The sequence below is a fragment of the Clarias gariepinus genome, chromosome 13 (assembly GCF_024256425.1).
Source record: "Clarias gariepinus isolate MV-2021 ecotype Netherlands chromosome 13, CGAR_prim_01v2, whole genome shotgun sequence".
NCBI lineage: Eukaryota > Metazoa > Chordata > Actinopteri > Siluriformes > Clariidae > Clarias > Clarias gariepinus.
The window spans coordinates 3,782,430-3,806,250 of record NC_071112.1 but is presented as its reverse complement, the minus strand read 5'-3'; the positions used below and the strand labels follow the sequence as shown (position 1 = coordinate 3,806,250).

The window sequence follows — 23,821 nt, the reverse complement described above, 5'->3', positions numbered from 1 at the left end:
CTGGATGGGTTGCCAATCTATTAAAGGGCACACAATCGGGAATTTTGAAACTCGGAAATGTTAAGTTCTTCTAGTCTGTCTTTAGACTAACCGGAGGAAGCCTACAAAGCATGGGGAGAACATGCAAACTCAATGCTAACCACTATGCCACCATGCCACTCAATGTGATTTAAATCAGTTCAATTCAATTCAAATCAATTTAATTTGTAGAGCTCTTCTAACAGTGGAAGTTGTCTTAAAGCATCTTTACAGAAATATGAAATCAGGATATTAAAAATTAATAGATAGATCATTTCAAAAAAATTAGGAGTTAACGGATATTTAATATCCAAAGGGTTATGGATTAATATGATCCTAAATAAATCTGTTCTATAACTGGGTGGTATTTGATCAGAAGTGCTGGTGTTTAAAAGGAAATTGGTGTACCTAACTTAAGTCCACTGGTTTACTGTGCAGATGTTCTATTCCCTGAAGGGGTGTGGTCAGCAGTAGCTCATTTGCATAGACACTAAAACAGTGCATTTGAAGAAGGAATGAAATAAAGGAATTTGATTTATGAAATTAAAAATTTTCTGAGCAAAACATTAACACACACTTTGGGGGGGGGTCTTTGGGGGGGTCTTATCCTGTTAAAGAAATAGTAAAATATGGGACCTTTAAATATAGGGTGAAGTCAGGTAAACCGAGAAACTGAAGAGTTGTGCTAATTTATTTTTTTTTTAATCTATGAAATAATCAAATCAAATAATACAAGCAATTAAATAATATGAAACAGATCACGTGAGATTGTGGCAATTTATATTTAACAACAACTGCCAATAAAAATTTCAGCCCATGTTTTACCTTAGTTCATACTACCTTACTTTATGACCATACATTTACCTTACTTACGTTTCCAGTCATCTGCTCAAATTACACAAATTTTTACACAATTCGTGGCTGTTCTTTTAACACCTTGTAGCTACAACATAATTCTTTAAAAAGCATTATACTATATACCAGCCATGATCTGGAATCAGCTCTGGCCATGTGATTGTAAATGATTACCAAAGCAAGAATCCTAATGATAGATGTGAGAAGGTGAACGATGCAGCTCCTTGGTGTCAATTATGTGTTGATAAAAAGTGTTTTTTTTTCTTCCTAACAGTAAGGCTTATTGCTATGTTGTTTAAGCCAATAGAAGCAAAAACAGCTAAAGAAATTACGCCACTGTCAGTAGATGATCTGTGCTGCTTAGTGGTGGATTTCTGAATGTCAAGAATTCATTTCTTACTGTATCTTTCCTTATTTGACTTGGTATAATTCTCCTATGTATTATTATTATTATTATTATTATTATTGTGACATGAAACCTAAGGCTAATTTGACTGTATTTTTATAACTATCACATTTTCTTTGTGATTGAGTATAAAACCATTACACGCATTGACAAAAAAAAAATCGCTTTGAATTTGTTTATATGAAGCCAAGTGATATTATGCCTTAAGTCAGCAGCTGTAGGAGTTTTAGGTGTAGATTTTATGTGTTATGCGGTGTATCTCCTCAATCTTTTGTGAAATTTTAAAAAAGTGAAATTTTAATGAAATTGTGCTGATTTATGGGTAAATATATTTTGTAATGTGCAAAGTAAATAATTAAAAGTTTGTTCTTTATTCCTGCATTCTGATATAACCCACGTTTACTCTTTTTTTCTCCCTTTATATTGTACCGTTGGGGTCAATTCTCAGACAGTGTGCTCTCTGTTTTCTCCCCCGTGCTGATGATCGACATGTCTTTCTCCCAATCACACCAGATAGACTCATTCAAACCCTGCTGGAGCGGCTGGAAGAAATCCAGTCTTGGCTGACTTCGAACCTTCTTCACTTAAATGAAAATAAGACAGAGGTTGTGCTTTTTGGCTTCTTTAGATTTACTGATAGTTTTAGCAATAAACTTGTTTTAGTAATAATTGTGCCGTGTATACAATACAGTTGCTGGAAACAAACAACTGGTAAAACCAGAGCTTTAATGTTTAATAGTAAAAGTAAGATCATTTTCATACACACGTAATGTGATAAGAACTCACCTAGTTTTCTAATGAAAACAGCTGTGTGTCAATTAGAAAACTACTTGCTAGTGAGATTAATCAGAGAAAATAGTTAGTTAGTTTTTAAGCAGCAGTGGATTTTATGTTACTTGAAGTTTCTCCCGAGTGTCCATGTTTCTTCATTTTATTTTATCTCAATTGGTTTATTGTGTTTAGATTTACTATTTACTCTAAAACACTTTGTTATATAGCAACTTCTGTTTGAAAAGATGCAATATAAATAATGACGATTTGATTTCGAGTTTGAGTTCATAATTTAAAAAAGAGCCAAAATTTAACAACAACAAAAAAAAAAAAACACCATCAGGACCTGTTTTGTAGGTCATATGATTCTGATGTTGTAAAAAAAAAGAAATATGCAGTTTCTTATAATTAATTTGATGTAACTCATAATTTCTAAAAAAAAATAATAATAATGTACACAGTTCCCTTGCCCATGCTCGGTGGGTTTCCTCAGGGGACACTGGTTTCCTCCCACAGTCCAAAGATTTAACATTTCCAGAATTTGGCTGACACGCGTATCCAGAGCGACTTACATTGTTGTCTCATTATACAACTGAGCTTGAACCCGGGACCTCCCAAACCATAGTCCAATGCCTTAACCACTAAGCTACCCCTGACCCCAGACTTGCACACTAGGCTAATTGGTGTTTCTAAATTGCCTGTAGTGTGTGTGTGTGAGCATGCTTGAGTGCCCTGCGATGGAGTGAGAGAATGTAAGTAAAATATAGACATTTTAATTACAATAACATACACAAAGACTTAATAAACACTTTCATAGTATATACAACTTATTTTGTACTGCATGTTCACAATATTACACAATACTCATCATTTTGTTCTGTGTAATGCATTAAAAACTAATTTACTGTACATGTACATTAATTCTTTTCCTTTTCTCCCCCCATCATTGCACTTATTAACAACATGCGGTCCAAACAAGAAACCAGTTATTATATTAAAATTTTAAAATCGTGTCTCTAAAATTTCCTGTGAAAAATAAAAGGCCCTGTTTTTGTCCGTTATGTGCGCGGGCCACTTTATTCCATTCTTATATAACATTAAAATAAAAAAGATTATTTCCAATGAAAAATAACGTACTATTTCAGAAAAAGAAAAACTCAGATGATTTTTAACAAGTACGTGTTCCGAACTCGTTTCCACTCGTTTCCACAGAGATCAAGGATTTTGATAATTTCCTTCTTGTATCCAAGGTGTTAAATTTTCAGTCTGTATTTCACTAAAGCTCCCTAATCACTGCTTCACGCTTTAGTCTTTATGTAGACCAACATCGATGAGTTCTCCCCGAATCAGATGAACTGATGTGAAGTGAAGTGAAAGTAAATAAATACTGATGAAGCTAAACTTGGGCTGCTGAAATCCATATTAAGAAATCATATGGTTGAATAACCTATAAGGGTAGGATAATTATTAATTACCTGATTATTGATAGATTTCTCAAATAAAAAAAAAATATATATATACTCACATACATACACACAGACACACACACACACACACACACAGTATATATGAGTAAAACAGCCGGCCACTGCGACTAGCTAGCTAGGCAGTTAGCTTAAAAAATTTTTTTTTTAACTCATTACGGTTGCTTAGCAACACCGACATCGATCATTTCTTGTAAGAACAAGGTCTGAAAATGAAAACGCTTTCCACAGCAGCTGAAGACCCGCCCACTTTTCCATAAAGTTTCGAAGGCTCTGATTGGTCAGCGTTCCAAAACGGGCAGGCGCGAGGTCAGTACCCATTGGCTCAGATGTAGAAGTAGTTCTCCGAGTAGCTGCTGCCTGCTCTTTCGCTACGTGGGTCAGTACACGATGCTAAGTGTCCATGCCCAGATTCAGGGGCGGAGTCTGCATCGCTAGGCAACTCGGCGTCCACTAGCTGCTCTCCGTCGCTCAGGCTGAGTCTGCGTGCTCCGTCGCCATGGCAAGAGGGGACGGTTTCCGCCGGCGGGGTCGCTTGGTTTCGTTTCTTCTCCGTCGCGAGTTTCTCGATTTCCTGATGGAGGTCCTCGTTGTGCTGCTTCCACTGGCGGTATTTCACCGGCGTCAGACTGGAATCTTCCAGAAGCTTGTTGAGGAGCTGTAGCTCCGCCTCCTTCGCCTAGGGGTGGAAATGACTATGTTAAAAAACGGATATAAATATACAGTATAATCACTGTCCAGTTTATTAGGAACACCTGTAAGCATCAGAGCATAACATTTGACACAGAATGTTATGAAAAACAAATGAAACAAAAATGGAATGACAGCTCGGCCTTGTTGATAAGAAAGTTTCGAGCTTTGACCTGCCAGGAATGACTAAAATAATCACTCTTTACAACGGTGGTGAGAAGAAAAGCACCTGCACAAAAGATCAAAGCTTGAGGTGGATAAGTCACAACAAAAGCACGTAAAGTTCAAGAATCTGAGACTGTCATGGGCACAGGCTCCAGCCTGATAAATGATATAAATGGTTTTTAAAATGTTTTACTAATAAAAATCTAAAATGTCTGGTGTGCGTGCATAACTCATTTTACTCTGATCCCCATAACTAAACTACACTAAATCCAGTGGAACCAATTGTCTTCGGAAGTCACCTAATTAGTCAATATAGTCCACCTGTGTGTAATTTAATTTCAGTACTGTACAAATACAGCTGTTTAGAGGTTTGTTAAAGATCATTAGTGAACAAACAGCATCATGAACGTTTACTTAAGGGGTATGAATACTTTTCCAAGGCACTGTGTGTATGCATGAAGGTGTGTGTGTGCATGTGTGTGTGTCTCTATCTTACCTTGAGTGTACTCTGAAGAGCGCGGAGTGTGTGGACCTTCTCGTTGATGACGGGATTTTTGTTTCGTCTGATAAATGACCTGCGGAGTTGGTCGTGAGTGACGGGCTGCTTCTGGCCGATCAGAGACACTCCTCCCTCCTTCAGCTTGTTAAACAGCTCGCCCATCTCATCCACCGTCCCTGAATTAGAGGGAGAATAAGAAAATGTCTCAGCGAGAAATAATGGATGATAACGGAGTCTAATGACCTCCACAGACCCAAACGCCACCCAAACCCTAAACATATGAGGGGTTCGATTCTCGCCTATGGGTCTGTGTGCATGGAGTTTGCGTGTTCTCCTCCTGCTTGCTGGGTTTTCTCTGGGTACTCTGGTTTCCTTCCACGGTCCAAAGACATGCAGATTAGGAGAACTCGCGTTTCCAAATTGCCCGTAGTGTGTGAATGAGCGTGTGTGTGTGTATTTTTGTGTGTGCCCTGCGATTGACTGATGTACCCCACCTCGTGCCCTAAGTCTCCAGGACCCCTGCAACCCTGTATACAGGATAAAGTGAGCGAGTGAGCAAGTGAGCTTTTTCAACTTCTTCAAAAAGGAAACAATAAAAATAATAAAAGTCAATAATAAAAATGATATGAGGATCTAACAAGGATACACGCACACTGTAAATTGGAGAAAAAGTGATTCGCTTATATGAGTACAGAGGTGGGGGTTTCACATGGCTAATATATCCATATACACTACATCATTAATATACTTTACCTTTAAAGGATTAGTTGAATACTTTTTTCTAAATATAATTTACACATAAATCAAATTGATTGATTTTTTCAACCCACATACAGCATACATGGAATTTACAGATCTGTCTTCACTGTGGAGAGTACCTGCAGCTTTACTGCCCCCTGCTGGTGATATGGTTGCTGCAGCTCCCCCTTGTTTAATTTTCCTGCCCAGGGTTCGAGGAAGTGTGTTCGACTGGGGCTTCTATCACAAGAAACAAAAACCTCATTTAAAACTAGACACATTTCATATTTTACATTTCACATAATATTAATATACGTAAACATTTGGAAAGAAATGTATTCTTCTTTATTTTTTTATTTCTTTCTAACGCGTCGTATATATGTGTGTTATGTGTCTCTCCTCACCGTGGAGGGTTTTTTCTTTAAAATGCGTGGTGAGTTTGAGCCGTCCTCCTCCGACTCGGTTTCACTGTAGCACTCTGTCAAAACACACACACACACACAGGTCTATTAAAGCAACCATCAAACTTCTTCTCGTTAAAAACAATATATATGTTATTTCACGCACCAGCTTCGCTGTCTAATGTATTCTGTTGGTACTTCTTATATTTCTGAATGGCTGTGATCAGACAGTTGATCCACCTGTTACACAAAAAAATCAGACAAAACAGATAGACGTTGTAGAGTGAATGCCACACAACTCATAAGATAGGACACGAAATTACTTGTGAGATAATACACATGGTGTTGGGTAATTAAGTAACAACAACAACAACAACAATAACAGTCAGTTGATATTTTAAGACGGGAAGGTCAGCTGTTCTTGAACAGTTGTTGTAATAACAGTATTGTGTCAAGTGCATTTGCAAAACCCATCAAGCACCATGATGAAAATGTCTCTTATATATATATATACATATGTGAAAACCACCTGCCTAATATTGAGTAGGTCCCCTTTGCCACCAAAACAGTGATGCACTTTGTGTTCTGACTCCTTTCTGTCATAACCAGCTTTAACCTTTTCATCAACTGAAGCTACAGTAACTCTTCTATTGGATCGGGCCAGCCTTCACTCCCCATGTGCAGCAGTGAGCCCTGGTTGCTATTGACACTCTCACCGGTTCATTGGTTTTCCTATATTATGCAGCAAGTTAAATCTTTTGTCCCTGAAGTTGATGTGTTAGAAAAAATGGGCAAGCATGAGGATATAAGGATTTTATCTACGTACATAACTCCTGCCAGTGTGTGTTGACTGAGGAGGCTTCAGACATGAAACGGAATCTTAAGATTTTCAAATAGTATAAATCTGAAGTGTGATATTTTTTTAATTGAATGCAATTGAACATAAAATCAATTCTTAATTGTTCCAGATTTAACCCGTTCCTTTATTTTGTTCCACAACTTTCCAGTGTAAAAAAAACTTAAACCATGTTTCTGTTGAAATAGCTTTTATAATCCCTGAACAAGAACAAATTCCTTAGACTCACGTATACATAACAGCTAGACTTTATTTAGGCAAATCTCATTTGTTTCTCGTCGCTTCAGTACAATAGCCTGCAAGATCTCGATTCATCCGCGAGTTTAGAGGGATCAGGGAGACGGGATTAAAGCGCGGTGACTATGAGCTGTTCGTCTTACTCATCCGTGCACTTTAATAAGTTGCTGTGTTCATGCTCGAGGAGTGCAAACATCTGTAAAGTGAAGCTCTAAAGCGTGTAGCTACGCAGACTGTTTATGGGTCTGATGTTCTGTGTTGCTGTTTTGATAAAAAGGGAAAAAAACCAGAGCAAACAGAACAGTGTGTACCAATCAGTAGTAGCAGTGTGTAATCCCCGGTGTGGCTGAGGGAGAGGCACTAAACCTGTCAGCAGATTTGAGATCAAACTTGTACATGGAGATTTGCACAGCTGTGATATGACAGAAGAAATGGAAGACTCTGTAAAGACTCTGTATAGACTCTGTAAAGACTCTGTATAGACTCTGTATAGACTCTGTAAAGACTCTGTATAGACTCTGTAAAGACTCTGTAAAGACTCTGTATAGACTCTGTAATAACTCTGTAAAGACTCTGTATAGACTCTGTAAAGACTCTGTAAAGACTCTGTATAGACTCTGTATAGACTCTGTAAAGACTGTATAGACTCTGTAAAGACTCTGTATAGACTCTGTAAAGACTCTGTATAGACTCTGTAAAGACTCTGTAAAGACTCTGTATAGACTCTGTAAAGACTCTGTAAAGACTCTGTATAGACTCTGTATAGACTCTGTATAGACTCTGTAAAGACTCTGTATAGACTCTGTATAGACTCTGTAAAGACTCTGTATAGACTCTGTAAAGACTCTGTAAAGACTCTGTATAGACTCTGTAAAGACTCTGTAAAGACTCTGTATAGACTCTGAAGACAATGTACTTGATTTCAAATAAACTGAATTTTTTTATTCTGTCTTGTGACAATGTGATTTTAGTTTAAATTATAGTTGTTTTTGCTCAGTTTTAGGATGTACAGTGTCGTGAAAAAGTATCCCCCCCCCCCCTTTTGTGACATCCTTATATAATATATGGTATATACTGCTGTGAAAAAAAAAGGTTTTGCCCTTTCCTGTTTTTTTTTTGTCACGTCCTTACATAATATACGGTATATACTGCTGTGAAAAAAGTATTTGCCCCTTTCAGATTTTTTTTTGTCACATCCTTATAAAATATAACGTATAAAGTGCTGTGAAAAAAGTATTTGCCCCTACTTGATTTTTTGTCATGTTCCTACATAATATAAGGTATATAGTGCTGTGGAAAAAATATTTGCCCCTTCCTAATTTTTTGTCACATCCTTACATGATATACAGTATATAATGCTGTGAAGAAGAAAAAAGTATTTGCCCCTTCCTGATTTTTCTTTGTCATGTTTTTACATAATACACGGTATAAAGTGCTGTGAAAAAAAGTATTTGCCCCTTCCTGATTTCTTGTCACATCCTTACATAATATAACGTATAAAGTGCTGTGAAAAAAGTATTTGCCCCTACTTGATTTTTTTGTCATGTTCCTACATAATATAAGGTATATAGTGCTGTGAAAAAAATATTTTCCCCTTCCTAATTTTTTGTCACATTCATACATGATATACGGTATATAGTGCTGTGAAGAATTAAAAAGTATTTGCCCCTTCCTGATTTCTTGTCACATCCTTACATAATATACAGTATATAATACTGTGAAGAAGAAAAAAGTATTTGCCCCTTCCAGATTTTTTTTGTCATGTTTTTACATAATATACGGTATAAAGTGCTGTGAAAAAAAGTATTTGCCCCTTCCTGATTTTTTTTTTTTTGTATACATAATATACATCAGTGCTGTAAAAAAAAGCATTTTTTGGGTTGTTTGTCACACTTAAATGACTAGGTAACTAGGCAGGTTTAGACAGCTTTTTTTCTCTTATTAAATGAAATCATTGCATTTTGTATTTACTCAGGTTATCTTTGTGAATTATTAAAATTTGTTCAACAATCTCAATCATTTAAGATCTTAATAATTTAAAAAATTAGGTCGGGGCAATACTTTTTTTAACAGCCCTATATACTGTATATTATGTAAGGAGGAATGCTGTTATAGAAAAATAATCAATGATGTAGTGATGTTACAACATGTGTCAGTAGTACTGCATGTTTAACAAAAAGCCTGGTGAGAACGTAGTTGGAGCAAGACACAGGATGAACTTCAACTTAATGATGGCATTGACCCGGTTAATGATGTAACTAACACCTCTTGGGGACTTGAGTTGTTTCTGGAATGTCACTGCGTTGATGCAACATTGATGGAGTTCTCACAGCGCCCTCTTCAGGCTCGTGCTATGACTTTGGTATGGTATCATGCCACGTTGTAGAAATTAATATGACAGTAAGTTCATATTCAGTTCTTGTAGTGATTATCATGTTTATGGTCCGCATGCAGAAGGTTATTGTGTAAAAAGTGTTTTCGTCACATTTAGAGAATTTCCATTACCAATTCATGATAAAAAAGCACTTTAATATTTATTCCAAACAGCCGGACTCAATGACAACAACGTAGTAAGTGCAGTGATGAAGTTAGAGCTTGGTGTGATCTGATTAGACAGAGTAATATCGCAGTTTGATCTCAATGACCGAATAGGATAGGAATTTAATGACAACATTGAGACCCGACAATGACGGCTCTAGGTAGAATATAAACATGATAAATACTTATACATTTTTCTGTATGTTTGGTATCGTGATGCATGTCACACTCACTTGCTCATGTCTGTAACGTTATCGGCAGCGAAGAAGAAGTTCTGAAAGCGCGGGTGGCACATTTTAAATACGCTGCGGAGACACAGGAGAAAGAGAGATTCAGTCTAATTAGATAAAAATACAAACTACACAAGAGGACACAAAGCAGACAAAACTATAAAATAATAAATACAATAAGAAATAATAAGAATTAAACAATCCTATAATTGAAAACGTTTATATTATAATGCATATTATAATAATAATAAACTACCAGTCAAAAGTTTGTACACCCCTTCTAACTCCATGATCTTTCCTGGTGATTTTTATTTCTTTCTACACTGAAGGCGTTTATCCAAAATACACAATAATCTCCTCTGAACAGTTGATATTGAGATGTATATCTGCTCCTTCTGCTCTGTAAAGCTTCATAACGGCTCTAATCTGATGTTCTGGTTGTTAATTGGTGATTTCTGAGGCTGGTGACTCTAAATGAATGTCTCCTCTGCAGCAGAGCTCAGTTTTTAATCTTGGTTTCCTGGGAAGGTCTTCATGAGAGACAGTTTCATCGTTGAGCTCGATGGGTTTCGCAAATACTGTTCTCGCAAGAACTGATCCAGAACAGCTGACCTTCACGTCTTTAAAACAACTCACTGTTACTTAATTGCCGAACACCATATGTGTTATTTAATAGTTTTGAAATCTCCAGTAATGGTATCAAAATGTTGAAAAATTAATTACAAAAACAAAAACACTAAATTAGGAAGTGTGCCCAAATCTTTTGACCGGTCCTGGAAATGTAAGAATATTATATGAGCGTCTAAACAGAGGCTATGTTCACACTAACAGCCTAAAGTGACTTCATTCAATTTTTTTTTTTTTTTTTTTTTTTTTTTTACTGTTTGAATAAATGTTTTTCAGATCAGATCTTTTTGGTCTTTGGTCATTATTACGACATTCATATAGCAGCGTATTTGAATTGTAGATTATTTACATGTAGCACTTACTAAACCAGCTTTTATTACAATATACAAACTGTCAGTTTCCTGCAAACAGCTTTTGTACTGACAAGTTTAATTTAATTTAATATGATGATCAGCTACAGCAGGATCATAAAAAGTTAAGCCACATTTGGGAAGTGCATGACGTCGCTAGCTTGGCAACCTTAATTTCATTTTATTGTGTATATATATATATATATATCATATAATTTTTTCTATATATTTATTGTTCGACTGGGCACAATACAGTATACTGCAGTGTTTCCTGAATATGTGTGTGTTTGTGAAACGCGAAGGACTTACTACTTCCTCTTGTGTTCTCCGGCGCTCTCGATGCTGTAGCTGCCGATCTTCACCATCCCGACCGCCTTGTCCTCCTGCAAACACAACGGTTCAGAAACACACAAACGCACAACATGCAGAACTTCGGCTTTTAGCGTATTTGTTTTCGTTAAAGGTGTTGAGGTGTGTGTCTGGGAATTGTTCATTAGTTTAACACAACTATAGGCTTGTGGTAATTACAAAAGTTAAAGTGTGTGTGTGTGTGTGTGTGTGTGTGTTGTGTTCACCTGCTGGCTGGTGTACCAGTAGATCGTAACTCCTTTAAGGACAAACCAGAAGCGCTGCCATTTCTGCGTCATGAACACGCTCATCTCTTTCCTTTTCTTCCAGAGCCACCCGTCGCAGTCCGGCAGGCCCAGCTCACGGCACGACACCCGCCTGCGGCTCATCGCTGTCCTTGTGCCTGCGGAGGGGGGTCAAAGGTCACTTAACTGGCAGGAAACGATCCATACGTATTTGATCATAAATCAAAAGCAGTCGTTAAATATGATCTCGAAATCTCGTTTCTGCCCGGTTCTCAGATCGAAAGTGTTTCTATAATATTTAACTGCGTTACATACTGTTGCCATAGTAACCGCTCATTTACAGAGATTTGCCTGGGATATTTGAAACATAAACAGATTAAAAGTCCAAATAAAAAAAATAAAAAAATAAATAATCTAATGGCTGACACGGTGAGGTTTTCTATGAGAAGAGAATCTCCAGTGACAGCACTTTGTTAGAAGTGAGACGTAAAACCGTTCTCTGTCTTCGGGACAGAAAAGAACTTCAAGAGCAAAGAGGAAAAGTACAACAGGCTCCTTTAAAGGTACAATATTATATACTATTCTACAACATTATACGCCACATTGGGGAGAATAAAACACCTCAGGAGGCGGAATTGTGGGAAAATAATCAACGTTATGCGTTAACAATATCTACGCACCCTGTCGCTGATTATTTTCCAAAAACAGCACACCCCTATGTGATGAGAGAATGATGTCATACCTTTATAGGAGGTCTTCTTGGGCTCCTTTTCTTCCTGTAGAGGGCGACAGAGAGCAGACATAGCATGAGTTATAAAAAATGTCTATCTGTGTGTGTGTGTGTGTGTGTGTGTGTGTGTGTATGTTTGAGAACTCACCACACCGGCCCCCATGTCAGGCCAGGATCCGACTCTTGCCCTGCTCGAGTCCAGACTGAGGAGAGACGAACTCCTGCGCTCTAATCCAGTACCTGACGGCATGACAAGAGTTAGGATGCTCACACACACACACACAAACACACACACACACACACTCACCCACAAACACTATCTAGATGTAAGTGCATGGGTGTGCATGTGTGTATTTATATCCTGATTTTAACAAACTGTTTGTAACGTGTGAAAACACTTGCAAGTAATAAAATTCATATAGATTTTACATTAAACACAAATATGTAAAGTTTTGTGTTTAATGCAAATTCTATATAAACTGGTATTATTTTTTGTCTGTCTTTGCATGCAGGTGTGTGTGTGTGTGTGTGTGTGTTACCTGTACGCAGGTGGTGTGTGCGAACACCAAGGCTCTGATTTCCATCAAGTCTGTGATCACCAGTCTCCGGCTCGTCTTGTCCCGTCAGCTCCTGTCCTTCTGGGGACACGGCAGCCCTGACACACACACAAACACACACACACACAATATTTTATCAATTGTTATTATTTGTCGTCTCTGATTGTGTGTAAGCCTGCACACAGTCAGCGGTTAACGATCTAGATTTGTTTATGATAATTTTTATGATACCAAAACAAATGTTTATGATAATTATGAACACAATAACATTCAAATGAATGAATGAACATACAGAAATGTAAGCGATGAATGAACGTGAAGCTGAACTCAATGCACAATGCAACAGAGAACAAAAAAAAATGTCTTTAGTATTAGTATTAAGTTTAATAAGCATCAATTTCACAGTGAGATGTGTTTAATTAATTAAGGAAGTCCAGAACACTGATTAAAATATTCATTCATTTATTCTCTGTACTGATTATCCTGTATACAGGGTCGCAGAGGGCCTGGAGCCTAACTAAGGAGACTTAGGGTACACCGTGCATGGGATAAACACACACACACACACACACACTACAGGCAATTTGGGAACGCCAATTAGCCCAATCTGCATGTCTTTGGACTGTGGGAGGAAACCGGAGTACCCTGAGGAAACCCACCACTTACTGTCCTGGGAGAACATACAAACTCCATGCACACAGACCCCAAGGTGGCGTGCAAGGGCTCAGTCCCAACCACTACGTCTGAGTTCTATTAAAATAAGGGCTGTCAATATTAACGCATGTGATTAATCCATAACATTTTTACTATTAACTTAAAAATGTTTTTAAACGCAATTGACCCTAATGGCTTCCCATAATCGCAGCTCAGTTACCCGGCTGTGTGTGATAACGGCACGTTTAACGTGGATAATAAGACGACTGAGGAAACATCACCGTGTGTTCTGAAGGGCAAGGCTCGTTAAAAAAAAGCTTGGAGATGGAAGTCTGGATAAAACCAAAGTTGTGTGCTCGAGCTACCTTCAAGGGGAAGGTTTTTTTTATTGAGAATACATTAGCATACACGTGAGCTGTGAGAGTGTTAGATCAGGCGACTAAGGCTGTAGGTTGTTGGTTTTAGGGTCTGAGGATCCGGGTTCGAGTCCCACTGTTTCTCTGGGTTGCCACGCCCCCTTTCTACCCAGCCAGTTTGACGGTTATTAAAGGTGGATATTATGAATCTGCACAATCTGTTTCCTCTAACCGGTTTGTCATGAATCTCTTTATTCTGACGTTTATAATACAAGTAAATCTGAGTATTTTAAAATTGTGACTGTGATTAACTAGATTAAAATGTTGAATCGATTGACAGCACTAATTGAAATCATTAAGGCAGTTTTCATTCCACATAATGGTTTAATCTTTAAAATATACTCAGATCTAAAAGAAGTCGATAAGTAAATCCCAGTCCATAAGCCTATGGACTATAAGTTGAGTATTAAAGAGTTGCAGGTGGACTCACCTGAACGAGTACGAGCGCACCGACGTCGGTGCTCGCTCGAACACCTGTTGCTCGGGTCTGTTGCTCTCGTCCTCTTCCTCGTCTTCCTCCTTCTGCAGACGTGGGACATGCAGAGCTTCAGGTTAATGATTGTTTGTGTGATTTTTGTCCAGTTCCACCAGCACGTCAACAGGTATAGTGAGACTTTCAGCTTGGTCTGTGTGTGTGTGTGTGTGTGTGTGTGTGTGTGTGCAGCCAGTAAGAATATGTGCGTGTGTTTTATTAGAATAGTCATGTGGCAGTGCCTCATTACATCATCCAGTTCGGCACGTTTGGGATTTTTATTGCACCGCACTTATTCAACGTGTAACCTAAATTGTGTATGACTCTCACGCAGTGTGTGTTTCTGAGTGAGTAAAGACAGAGAGAGAGACAGAGAGCATCAAAGGGGCCATGGAGACGGCTTTCAGAGCTCTGAACAGGAAGTGAATGTTGTCATACCAACCCCTCTCTCAGGACTGAAAGAACACTGCAGAGATCATTAGTAAAGCTTGTATGTGTGTGTGTATGTGTGCGTGTGTGTGTTTGATGCATGTGTCATCATCAAAAAGATAAACAACACAACAAAGTAACACTCTGTCCAGGAGTGTGTACTCTCACGCTAATTAACGTTTATTCAAAAATAGGTGTGTGATGCCGACACGAGCATCGAAACACATTAACTAATTTCACATACACAGCAGGGACTGGAACCGCCGGGGACGTCCCGATACAATATCATCACGATAATGATCCCTAGGTGCTGATTTAAATTGTATTGCGATTCTCTTAGTATCACGATTTTTATCAATATCCCGATTGAATATAAATTTCTTTGACGCTGTGCTGCCTGCCAAGGAGTGAATAGTGTAAAGTGCACCACCTGGAGGAATATAAAGGAACTGCAACATTTCACCACATCAAACGCAAACATGTACCGTATAAATTACAATTTAATTTGGTCAAAAGTCAGACTTTCTAAGATTAAAACTGATATAGACACCACATGTGACAGATGCAGACAGGCTCCTGCAACTCTACTGCACATGTTCTGGACTTGTCCAAGACTTTACATGTCCTGGGCCAATATTTTTGAGACTTTTTTTGGAATATTTGGAGAGATAGTAGAGCCATCACCATTTATTGCATTGTTTGGTGTGCCACCAAAAAGCACTAGTTTTACCCAAAGGAAAATTAAGTAAGATATTGGCGTTCTACTGCCTTTTGGCTAGGAGACTAGTTTTGACTAAATTGAAAGACCCTGATCCACCAACATTTAGCCGCTGGATAAGGGAAGTGATGTACGGCCTTAAACTGGAGAAAATTAGGTATACAGTTAGAGGGTCTACTGCCACATTTTATAATATTTGTCAGAATTCTTAACTTTTGCTGAGGGCATAAACGCAGATAATTTTGTATTGTGAAGGACAGGTGTGGGGAAGATTATTTATTTATTATTATTATTATTATTATAAAATTTTTATTTTTATGGACATTATGGACTGATTGTTATGGCATCCTTGTGTTTGAAGACAGTTACAATAAGACAGATCATTATTAACCCTCGAAAAGAGGGGAAAAAAATCTAATACGTAATACATAATTAAAGATAACTGAGACTCAAGTATTTGTCTCGTGTACTTTATAGCAGAGTAAAAAAAATATTTTTACATACCCCAGTTAGGTTTGTTTAACCAAGTTGGGGTCAGAGCACAGAGTCAGCCAGGATACAGCGCCCCCTGGAGCAGATAGGGTTAAGGGCTTTGCTCAAGCGCTCAAAACTGGCAACCTGGTGGTACACGATGATTCCAATCTGTGCTGAGAATCTTCTCTATGTGTGTTTGTCTGGGTTTCTAGCAGGTCCTCTGGTTGCCTTTTAATTCCTCCCTCCATCTCTATCTATCTCTCTCGCCTTCTGTCTATCTTTCCCTACATTTCTCTCCTGCTCTCTCTCTCTCTCTACCCTTATCTTCCTCTCTCTAACCTCCTCTCCATCCCCGTCTTCATCTCTCTCCTTCTCTCTCACCTTTTGTTTGTCCCTCTATTCCTCCCATCCTTTCCATATTTCTCTCTTTATCCTTCTCTCCATCTCTCTTCATCTTTCTCTTTCTCCCCTTCTCTCCCCACCTGTATATCCCTCTATCCTTCTACCCATCTGTCCCTTTCTCTCCATCTTTCTTTCTTTCTACTCTTCTCTCCTACTCTCTCCATCCTCATGTCCATCTCTCCATACATTTCTCTCCTGCTCTATATCTCTCTCTACCCTTATCTCCCTCACTCTGACCTCCTCTCCATCCTTCTCTTCGTCTCTCTCTCTCTCTCTCTTTCTGTCTGTCTCTCTACCCTTCCCTCTATCCCTGCCATCCTGTCTATATTTCTCTTTCTATTCTTCTGTCTGTCTCTCTCTACACTTCTCTCCGTCTATCTCTCTGCACCCTACATCCTGTCTCTCTCTACACTACTCTCTTTTATTTTATTTCAGCAAATTTCAGTAGACAATCTAAAAATAAATGAACTGAAGACATCAGTAGAAGTGCTGCTCTCCCTCAGCAGCTGTTCCAGAGAGCTCACCTGTAATGCCAGGGTTTTTATTCCCACGACACCGCCCTCAGTCTACACTCATTTATTTGACATTTCCGGACACCTCACCGGACACATTTGGTATTAATTCCAGTTTGAATCTTGGAATCCGAACCTGACACGACGAATCAGCGGCTCTGTTAAAACCCCATTTAAATGCTGTTTCTGTTTTTGCATGTTATTTAAGCAGTTCATGAATTTCCACGTAAATCACGTGCAACAGTTCTCCTTAGTGCATGCGTAATTTATAACATTAGACACATGACCAGAGGTGGGAGGTAACTACTTTACTTGAGTGGTTTTATTAGAGGATACTTATCACTGTTACTCCGCTTATACGTACAGCAAATACCTGTACTTTTACTTCACTACATTTCTGCATGCCGCTGCGTTACATAACCACGGTGGTGTGTCGTATTTGAAGCGCAAATATTGCCACCTGATGCCACTGTTATAGGTAATTGCTTGACTTGCCCTTCCATTGAGACACGCCTTCTAAACACCTGTAAGGCTATGAGCTGTGGGTCATGCAGTTATGCAAATTATTCACCAGGCAGTAAAATTCCTGCCTCAAATACTAGACGTGTACTTTAATAAAAGTACAGAAGTACACTTGTGGTTCAGTTTTTGTTCGGGTTCTTCGCTATAGCGCATTCCAGATGTTTTAACACGGAGTCGTCATATTAACATGTTCAGCTTTTTAAAAGTTTTTCATTACCTTTATGGCAACCTGAGTCGGCGTGTCTTTGGGTTTGTGAGACACAGGCAGCGCGGGAAGGCGTCTCAGCAGCAGCGTCACACCATTCGGGTTCTCCTGAAGTTTGGCCACCAGGTTCTTCCTGCTCCAGCCCACCTGAAACACGACGTGACCAAATGAACGAAGTGTGAGTCTCGTATCGTTATACGCTCCTCCCGTCACCATGTACTACCCTGGTGGTGATCGTGCGCCATAACACGTGAGTTTTCAATTCAATTCATTTCAAATCAATTCAATTCTATTTTATTTTATTATTTCTACATAGTGTAAATTTTTACAGCAGAATTTTTTATATAGCTTTTCTATGTTTCTATACTGTATAATGTTTTTTTTTCTTATTTTTTACTTTATATTCTTTATATGAAAACTTTATTCTAATTTTATTTTTAGCACTTCACTTCACACCATACTGTGTGTGACTGTGTAGGCGGCGAATAATATTTGAATTTGATTTGAGTTTGCTCACCACGATCTGATCGTTGACCTTAATGACCTCGTCACCTGCCAGGATCTTCTCACTGGAATCTGTTGTACACTGTGTGGTGTTGTGAAGAGGAGAGACGAGACAAAGCATGAAAGAGGTGCATGAGGTGTAGAAGAAGCCGAAACACTCCTCAGGACACAGTGTAATAATCAGAACAAGAGACACAGAAACTAATCAGTGACTCGTCCTCTAGACAACAGGGCTGGACTTCAGGACGCCCGGGGACGATAAATCATCTCCTTTAAGTGGAGAGTTTCAGTGTGGAGTGTAACTGCAGTTTACATCAAAGGACTTACATAAGAAGAGTCTAATTAAGGATGTAAAAAAAAAAAAACACTCCCTGTTTGTCTCACTCTCTTTCTCTCCCTCTCTCACCCTGTCTGTCTCACTCACTCTCCCACTTGCACTGTCTTTCTGTCTCTCTCACTTTACTGCCATGAATGTTGACAAAAAAAAATTACATTGTTGCCGAAGCAAATATAAAACAATGATTACATTATATATAACATCAATCTGACTTCATAAGCATATAGAAACATTGTAAACATATTAAATATGAAAGAATAACATAGTAGGTAAACAATAAAAAACAACAACAACAAAAACCCATCAATCCCGATCTCTCTATTACCCCCCCCCATCCCCAAACCCCCCCCCCACCCCCACCCACACCTGTCTGCCCCCCCTCACCCCCCCCCCCCCCCCCCCCCGCCTCGCTCTGTCTCCCATGGTCTCTTCCTCACTGTCTCTCTATCTATCATTCTCCTTCACTCTGTCTCTTATTTTCCTTCACTCTGTCTCTGTCTCTCTCTGTCTCTCTCTGTCTCTGTCAGTTCAGCAGAGCTTTATTGGCATGAACATTTAAAAATCACATTGTTGCCAAAGCAGTTATAGAAGATTGATTATGGTAAAAGTAATACTGTATCTATCTGCATCTATAAACAAATTACATATGAAAGAAAAACATAGTTGTTAAGCAAAAAAAAAAAAAAACTACAAAAACAGGTAACTATCTGACCGGTAGTGATGTTGAATTGTAATTAGTTGGGGTTGGGTGTAATCAGGGTGTGTGCACACTGTGACTCACTGTCTCTCTCACTCTCACACACATTTTGCAGGCTCTCTCTCTCTCTCTCTCTTTCTCTTTCACTCTCCCTCGCCCTGTCTGTCTCTCAGTCTCTCCCTTTCTTTATTTCATCACATCACGTCTAAAGAGTAAAGAAACACATCAGGAGGAGAAACGATGCGCTACCTCAACAGCTGATCCGGAGACGTAGTGTTGGCTAGAGGACGTGGAGGTGATCTCAATCACCTATAAAAAATAAAAGTACAATATCATATACTGATTTACAGGAACAGCTAGAGTAGCGGAAAGTAAGAAGATAAAAAGTGTAGAGATGTGTAGACAAACAGGACGTTTAAAATATTTATGAAAAACACAATTTAATGAAAATGATCTCGAATTATTTTTAATAAGGTCAACAGGTTAGAAGCTGAAGTTGAAAACGGCTTCCCAGATTTACGTGGCTCTAAAGTAATGTTTACAATAATAATAATAATAATAATAACAACATATAAATAAATTGTGACTCACAAAACTGCTAAACAATCATTCAAACTAGTTCCTTCATTTCAGGCTTCTGTTGTATATTTCTGGCCCTGACATTAGCCCCCATACACCCCCCCCAACCTACCACCTCCCCCCCCGTCCCCCCACCCCCCCCACACCGCCAGGAACTGCAGAGTTTCTTAAATCTTCCTTTTTTCCATAAAAGCCAAAGAAGACTTTACACGTAAGTGTAAACCTTAATGGTAAACGAACCAAACTGAAATAAGGAATTTTCCACAACTGAAAAAAAAAAGTTTATATTTAGTAAACATTTATTTGTTTGGACTTTTTTTTTTTGGTAACTTTTTCCAACTTCTGTTCTTCCACCGAGTCATTCGACTGTGACGGAACTCCTGGAGGCAGACGGATGGAAAAAATCTGTCCTTCTTTTAAATTGCTGAACACATGCAGAGAAACGATGCGCTACCTCAGCATCTGCTCCAGAGACGGCATGTTGGCTGAAGGACATGAAGCGTCTCACGCTATTGTCTCAGGAGAGTGAAAACACCGTGAATAACGCACGCTTTTCATTTTTCAGAGTTTCACAACAGTGACACACTAGTCCTTCTTCATAGCTAGTGCGACTTTTATCATCATAATTTGTACCAAAAAGTTAAATTGCAATAATATTAAACAAATAAACAAAAACAGAACAGAGTCTGAGATCAGCGAATCAAGAGAAAGACACCATTCAGCCACGGATCCAGTACATTGTAAATAAAGTTTGTGTAAAATATTTGTGTGGTTTTGGGATGCTAATCAAACATGTCGCAACTTTAAAAGATATAATTCTTTTAACCAATTATATTTTTCCCTATTGTGACCTCATAAAAGTACAGTGGAACCTTGAATTACGAGCTTAATTCGTTCCGGAAGTGGGCTCATATTTTAAAACACCCGTAAACCAAAGGTAATTTTTCCCATAAGAAATAATGGAAAATCGAATTATTTGTTCCACAGCCCCAAAATAATAAATACATTAAAAATAATTAACACAAAATATAAAGTAAAAATAAAACAAATTAACCTGCACTTTACCTTTGAAAAGAATCGCGGCAGAGCAGTGTTTCTGTGTGGAGCAGTGTGTGTGTGTGTGTGAGAAGGTGAGAGAAGGTGGGTGTGTGTGTGAAGGCGAAAGGAGTTGTGTGTCTGTGTGTGTGGCACGGTGTCCAATGACACACGCACACACAAACTGCAGGCTGATACAGAGAGTGAAAATGGATCTTTTTCTGAGACTTGCTTTTGCTTTACACGCGCGCTGTACACACACGCATACAAACACAAAATAAAATAATTTTTTTACAGACATACACGTGGTCACAGTGTTATAGTAAACAGTACACGCGTGCACAGATGTTGATTACACCAGTAAGAGACACGCACTTAGACCCAGCAGGGGAGACGATTACCCACAATTCCGCAGCGCGAGAGAAAGAAAAAACGTTGGCTCAGTTGTGATCACGTGACGCTCGGCGTCAAAACAAGAAGCGCGTGCATGATACATGATACTCTGTGCTCGTAAACCAAGACTTGCTCGTTTTTCAAGTCAAAACTTATTAAAAATCTTTGCTCGTCTTGCAGAACACTCGGAAACAGGTTACTCGCAATCCAAGGTTTCACTGTATAAGAAGATACCCCTACCCTGGCTTGTTTACATAGACACTGAAATGGTGCATTTGGAGGAGGAGTGAAATAAAACTTAAAAGTTTAAGATACTTTGGAGTAGCTCTGAGACCTATATTAACTAGAATATGGTAAAATATGAGAGACTTTTAAATTAGATTTAGTAGTGCCATATTAGCAATACCCAGAATAAATCGAGTTTCAATACTGCAGGTACAGGATGGGTTAATTCCACTCCACCAACCAAACGCAGCAGCGTCATATTTTCTGTTATGTTTAAAAAAAATAAAAAAAATAAATAAAAAATAAAGAACCGTGTGTGAGCGCCTGATTGAGGTTCTCATTTGGTACTTTCGCTACAGTTCACATGTGGATTGTCATCTCATGATGCTAAGACTAAAGAGATGGGGGAAAATTGATTTTGGGTTTGTATCGCAAATCTTTTATGTACCACCACAAATAAAAAATTGAAATAAAAGTTTTTGAATAAAAATTATATATGTAAATAAATTTTTTTATCTAGTTAATCACGATTTGAAAATACTCGGATTTACGTGTATTATAAACATGCAAAGTTGGAATGAAGAAATGCATGACAAATGGTGCGAGGAAACAGATTATGTAGTTTTATATTATCATAAAACTTTAATTAACTTTTAATAAATGTTTAATTAAAATCTCTCGAATGGCAGGGCCCAAACCGGGATCCCCAGGTCTTAAAATCAACAGTCTAGGGCCTTAACCACCTGAGCCACGACTCCAACATCTTACATTTATTGTCTTCTTGTAAAAATTTAAATTATTCCCCTTGAAGGCAGCTCGAGCGTTGTACTTCGGTTTAATCCAAACTTCCATCTAGAAGCTTTTTATAATGAACCTTGCCGTTCAGCACACCTGGTGATGTTTCCTTAGTCATCTTATTAGCCGTGTTAAACATGAAATGATCACACAGCCTGCAAATATGGGAAGCCATTAGGGCCCTATAATTAACTTGGTCCTATAATTAATTTGCGTAAAAAACAGTTTTGTGTTAAAATTTCCAGACTAATCACATGTGGTAAATGGTTAATACTATCAACCAGTACCAGTCAAAAGTTTGGACACAAGTTTGAATTTATTTCCTACATTTATATACAATATCAAATCGGGATGTTTATAAAATCTTGATACCTACAGAACCGCAATACCAATTGGATCGACATCTGGGTTTGGGGTATCGGGTGTTCCTTCATGCATAGTACATAAGATTCTGGAAAGTGGGTATTAGAATGGGTTCAAAGTATTAGAACTTGAAATACGTACTGTATGTGTGTGAGAAAGATTTCCGTGAAAGTATTTTTTTTATTCTTTTTATTTTTTTCCTTATGAGGGCTATACCAAAAGTAACTGCACATGTTGGTAGCGTAACTGTTCCTCTATACGAGTTCCACTCAACATCGTCTCCATTACATGCCATGCATCGTTAAACCCGCCTCTCGCATCCTCTTTGTCGCCGGCGACGATCTCCCGCTGCGCTGCAGAATGTTTACGGAGACGGCGCCGCTTAGACACGAGCGATGTGAACAGACTAATGAAGAAGTTTAAAGAAGGGGAAGACAAAATACGCAGCGGGAGACCATCAACCGCGACAAAGGGGAATTTTAAAGAGGATTTGAGAGTCGGGTTCGAGGAATGCACCGACGTGCGGCTTGTGACGCAGACTGTGATGTGCGATTCGAATTCTCAGCGTGTTAAGAGTGAAACACTGGCCATATTCACACTCAACACTCAGGGTGGGAATGAGAGACAAGAGACAGATAAAGAAAGAGAAAGGAGAGAGAGAGGGGGAGAGATTTAGTACCAGTTGTTCTCCGGGCAGGACCGGCACCAGATCAACACTCTGCAGCTGAGGTGTGTGGCTCAGTACATCTTTAGGAGCAGCGCTCAGAACATCATCACATATCGCCACCAACTGACGACTCTGGGACACAGAGAGAGAGACAGAGAGAGACAGACAAAGATTAACATAGAAAGAATAGCAGAGTAAAAAGACCATAAGAAAATCATGGCGAGCGATAGAATGGAAGACAGATCCGACAGAGTGAGTAAGACGGAAAACAACAGACAGAACAGACGAGGAGAAAGAGAGAGGGAAAAATAGTAAAAGACAATAAAAATAGAACAGAAAGAAAAAAAACAAACAACAAACAGAAATAGACAGAGCTAGGCAGAAAGAAAGACAAAAAGAAAGACATCAGAGTGAAACAAGCAGAAAGAAAGAGCAAAATAGAGTGAAAGAGTGAAATATTAAAACAGACAGAAAACAGAGAGAGAGAGATAGAAAGAGACAGCAACAATCAGGTAGAGAAAGAGTGAACCAGACAGAAATAAAGCAAGCAGAAAGAGAAAGACAGCAAGCAAACAGCAAGACACCAAAGGAAATGGAGAAAAAGAGAGAAAGAGACAACCAGAGACAGAAAAGATGAAAGTGAAAAACAGAAAGATATAGAAAGAAAAAAGAAAGAA

The 23,821-nt window shown here is 38.6% G+C and overlaps 1 protein-coding gene across 1 annotated transcript in view; it reads right to left on the bottom strand.

The window, feature by feature from the left end:
• Positions 1–3,689: 3,689 nt before the first annotated feature.
• Positions 3,690–23,821, bottom strand: part of cnksr1 (connector enhancer of kinase suppressor of Ras 1) — a 45,206-nt gene continuing 25,074 nt past the window's right edge. The window contains exons 6-21 of the mRNA XM_053510456.1: positions 23,157–23,276; positions 19,337–19,396; positions 18,067–18,135; positions 17,562–17,696; positions 14,246–14,337; positions 12,728–12,843; positions 12,337–12,428; positions 12,201–12,234; positions 11,441–11,616; positions 11,175–11,248; positions 9,892–9,963; positions 6,194–6,267; positions 6,031–6,104; positions 5,767–5,866; positions 4,886–5,064; positions 3,690–4,213 (exon numbers count right to left, since the gene is read on the bottom strand). Coding sequence (XP_053366431.1) covers positions 3,860–4,213; positions 4,886–5,064; positions 5,767–5,866; positions 6,031–6,104; positions 6,194–6,267; positions 9,892–9,963; positions 11,175–11,248; positions 11,441–11,616; positions 12,201–12,234; positions 12,337–12,428; positions 12,728–12,843; positions 14,246–14,337; positions 17,562–17,696; positions 18,067–18,135; positions 19,337–19,396; positions 23,157–23,276 — 1,821 coding nt within the window. The 3' untranslated portion in view covers positions 3,690–3,859. The remainder of the gene's footprint in view (positions 4,214–4,885; positions 5,065–5,766; positions 5,867–6,030; positions 6,105–6,193; positions 6,268–9,891; positions 9,964–11,174; positions 11,249–11,440; positions 11,617–12,200; positions 12,235–12,336; positions 12,429–12,727; positions 12,844–14,245; positions 14,338–17,561; positions 17,697–18,066; positions 18,136–19,336; positions 19,397–23,156; positions 23,277–23,821) is intronic.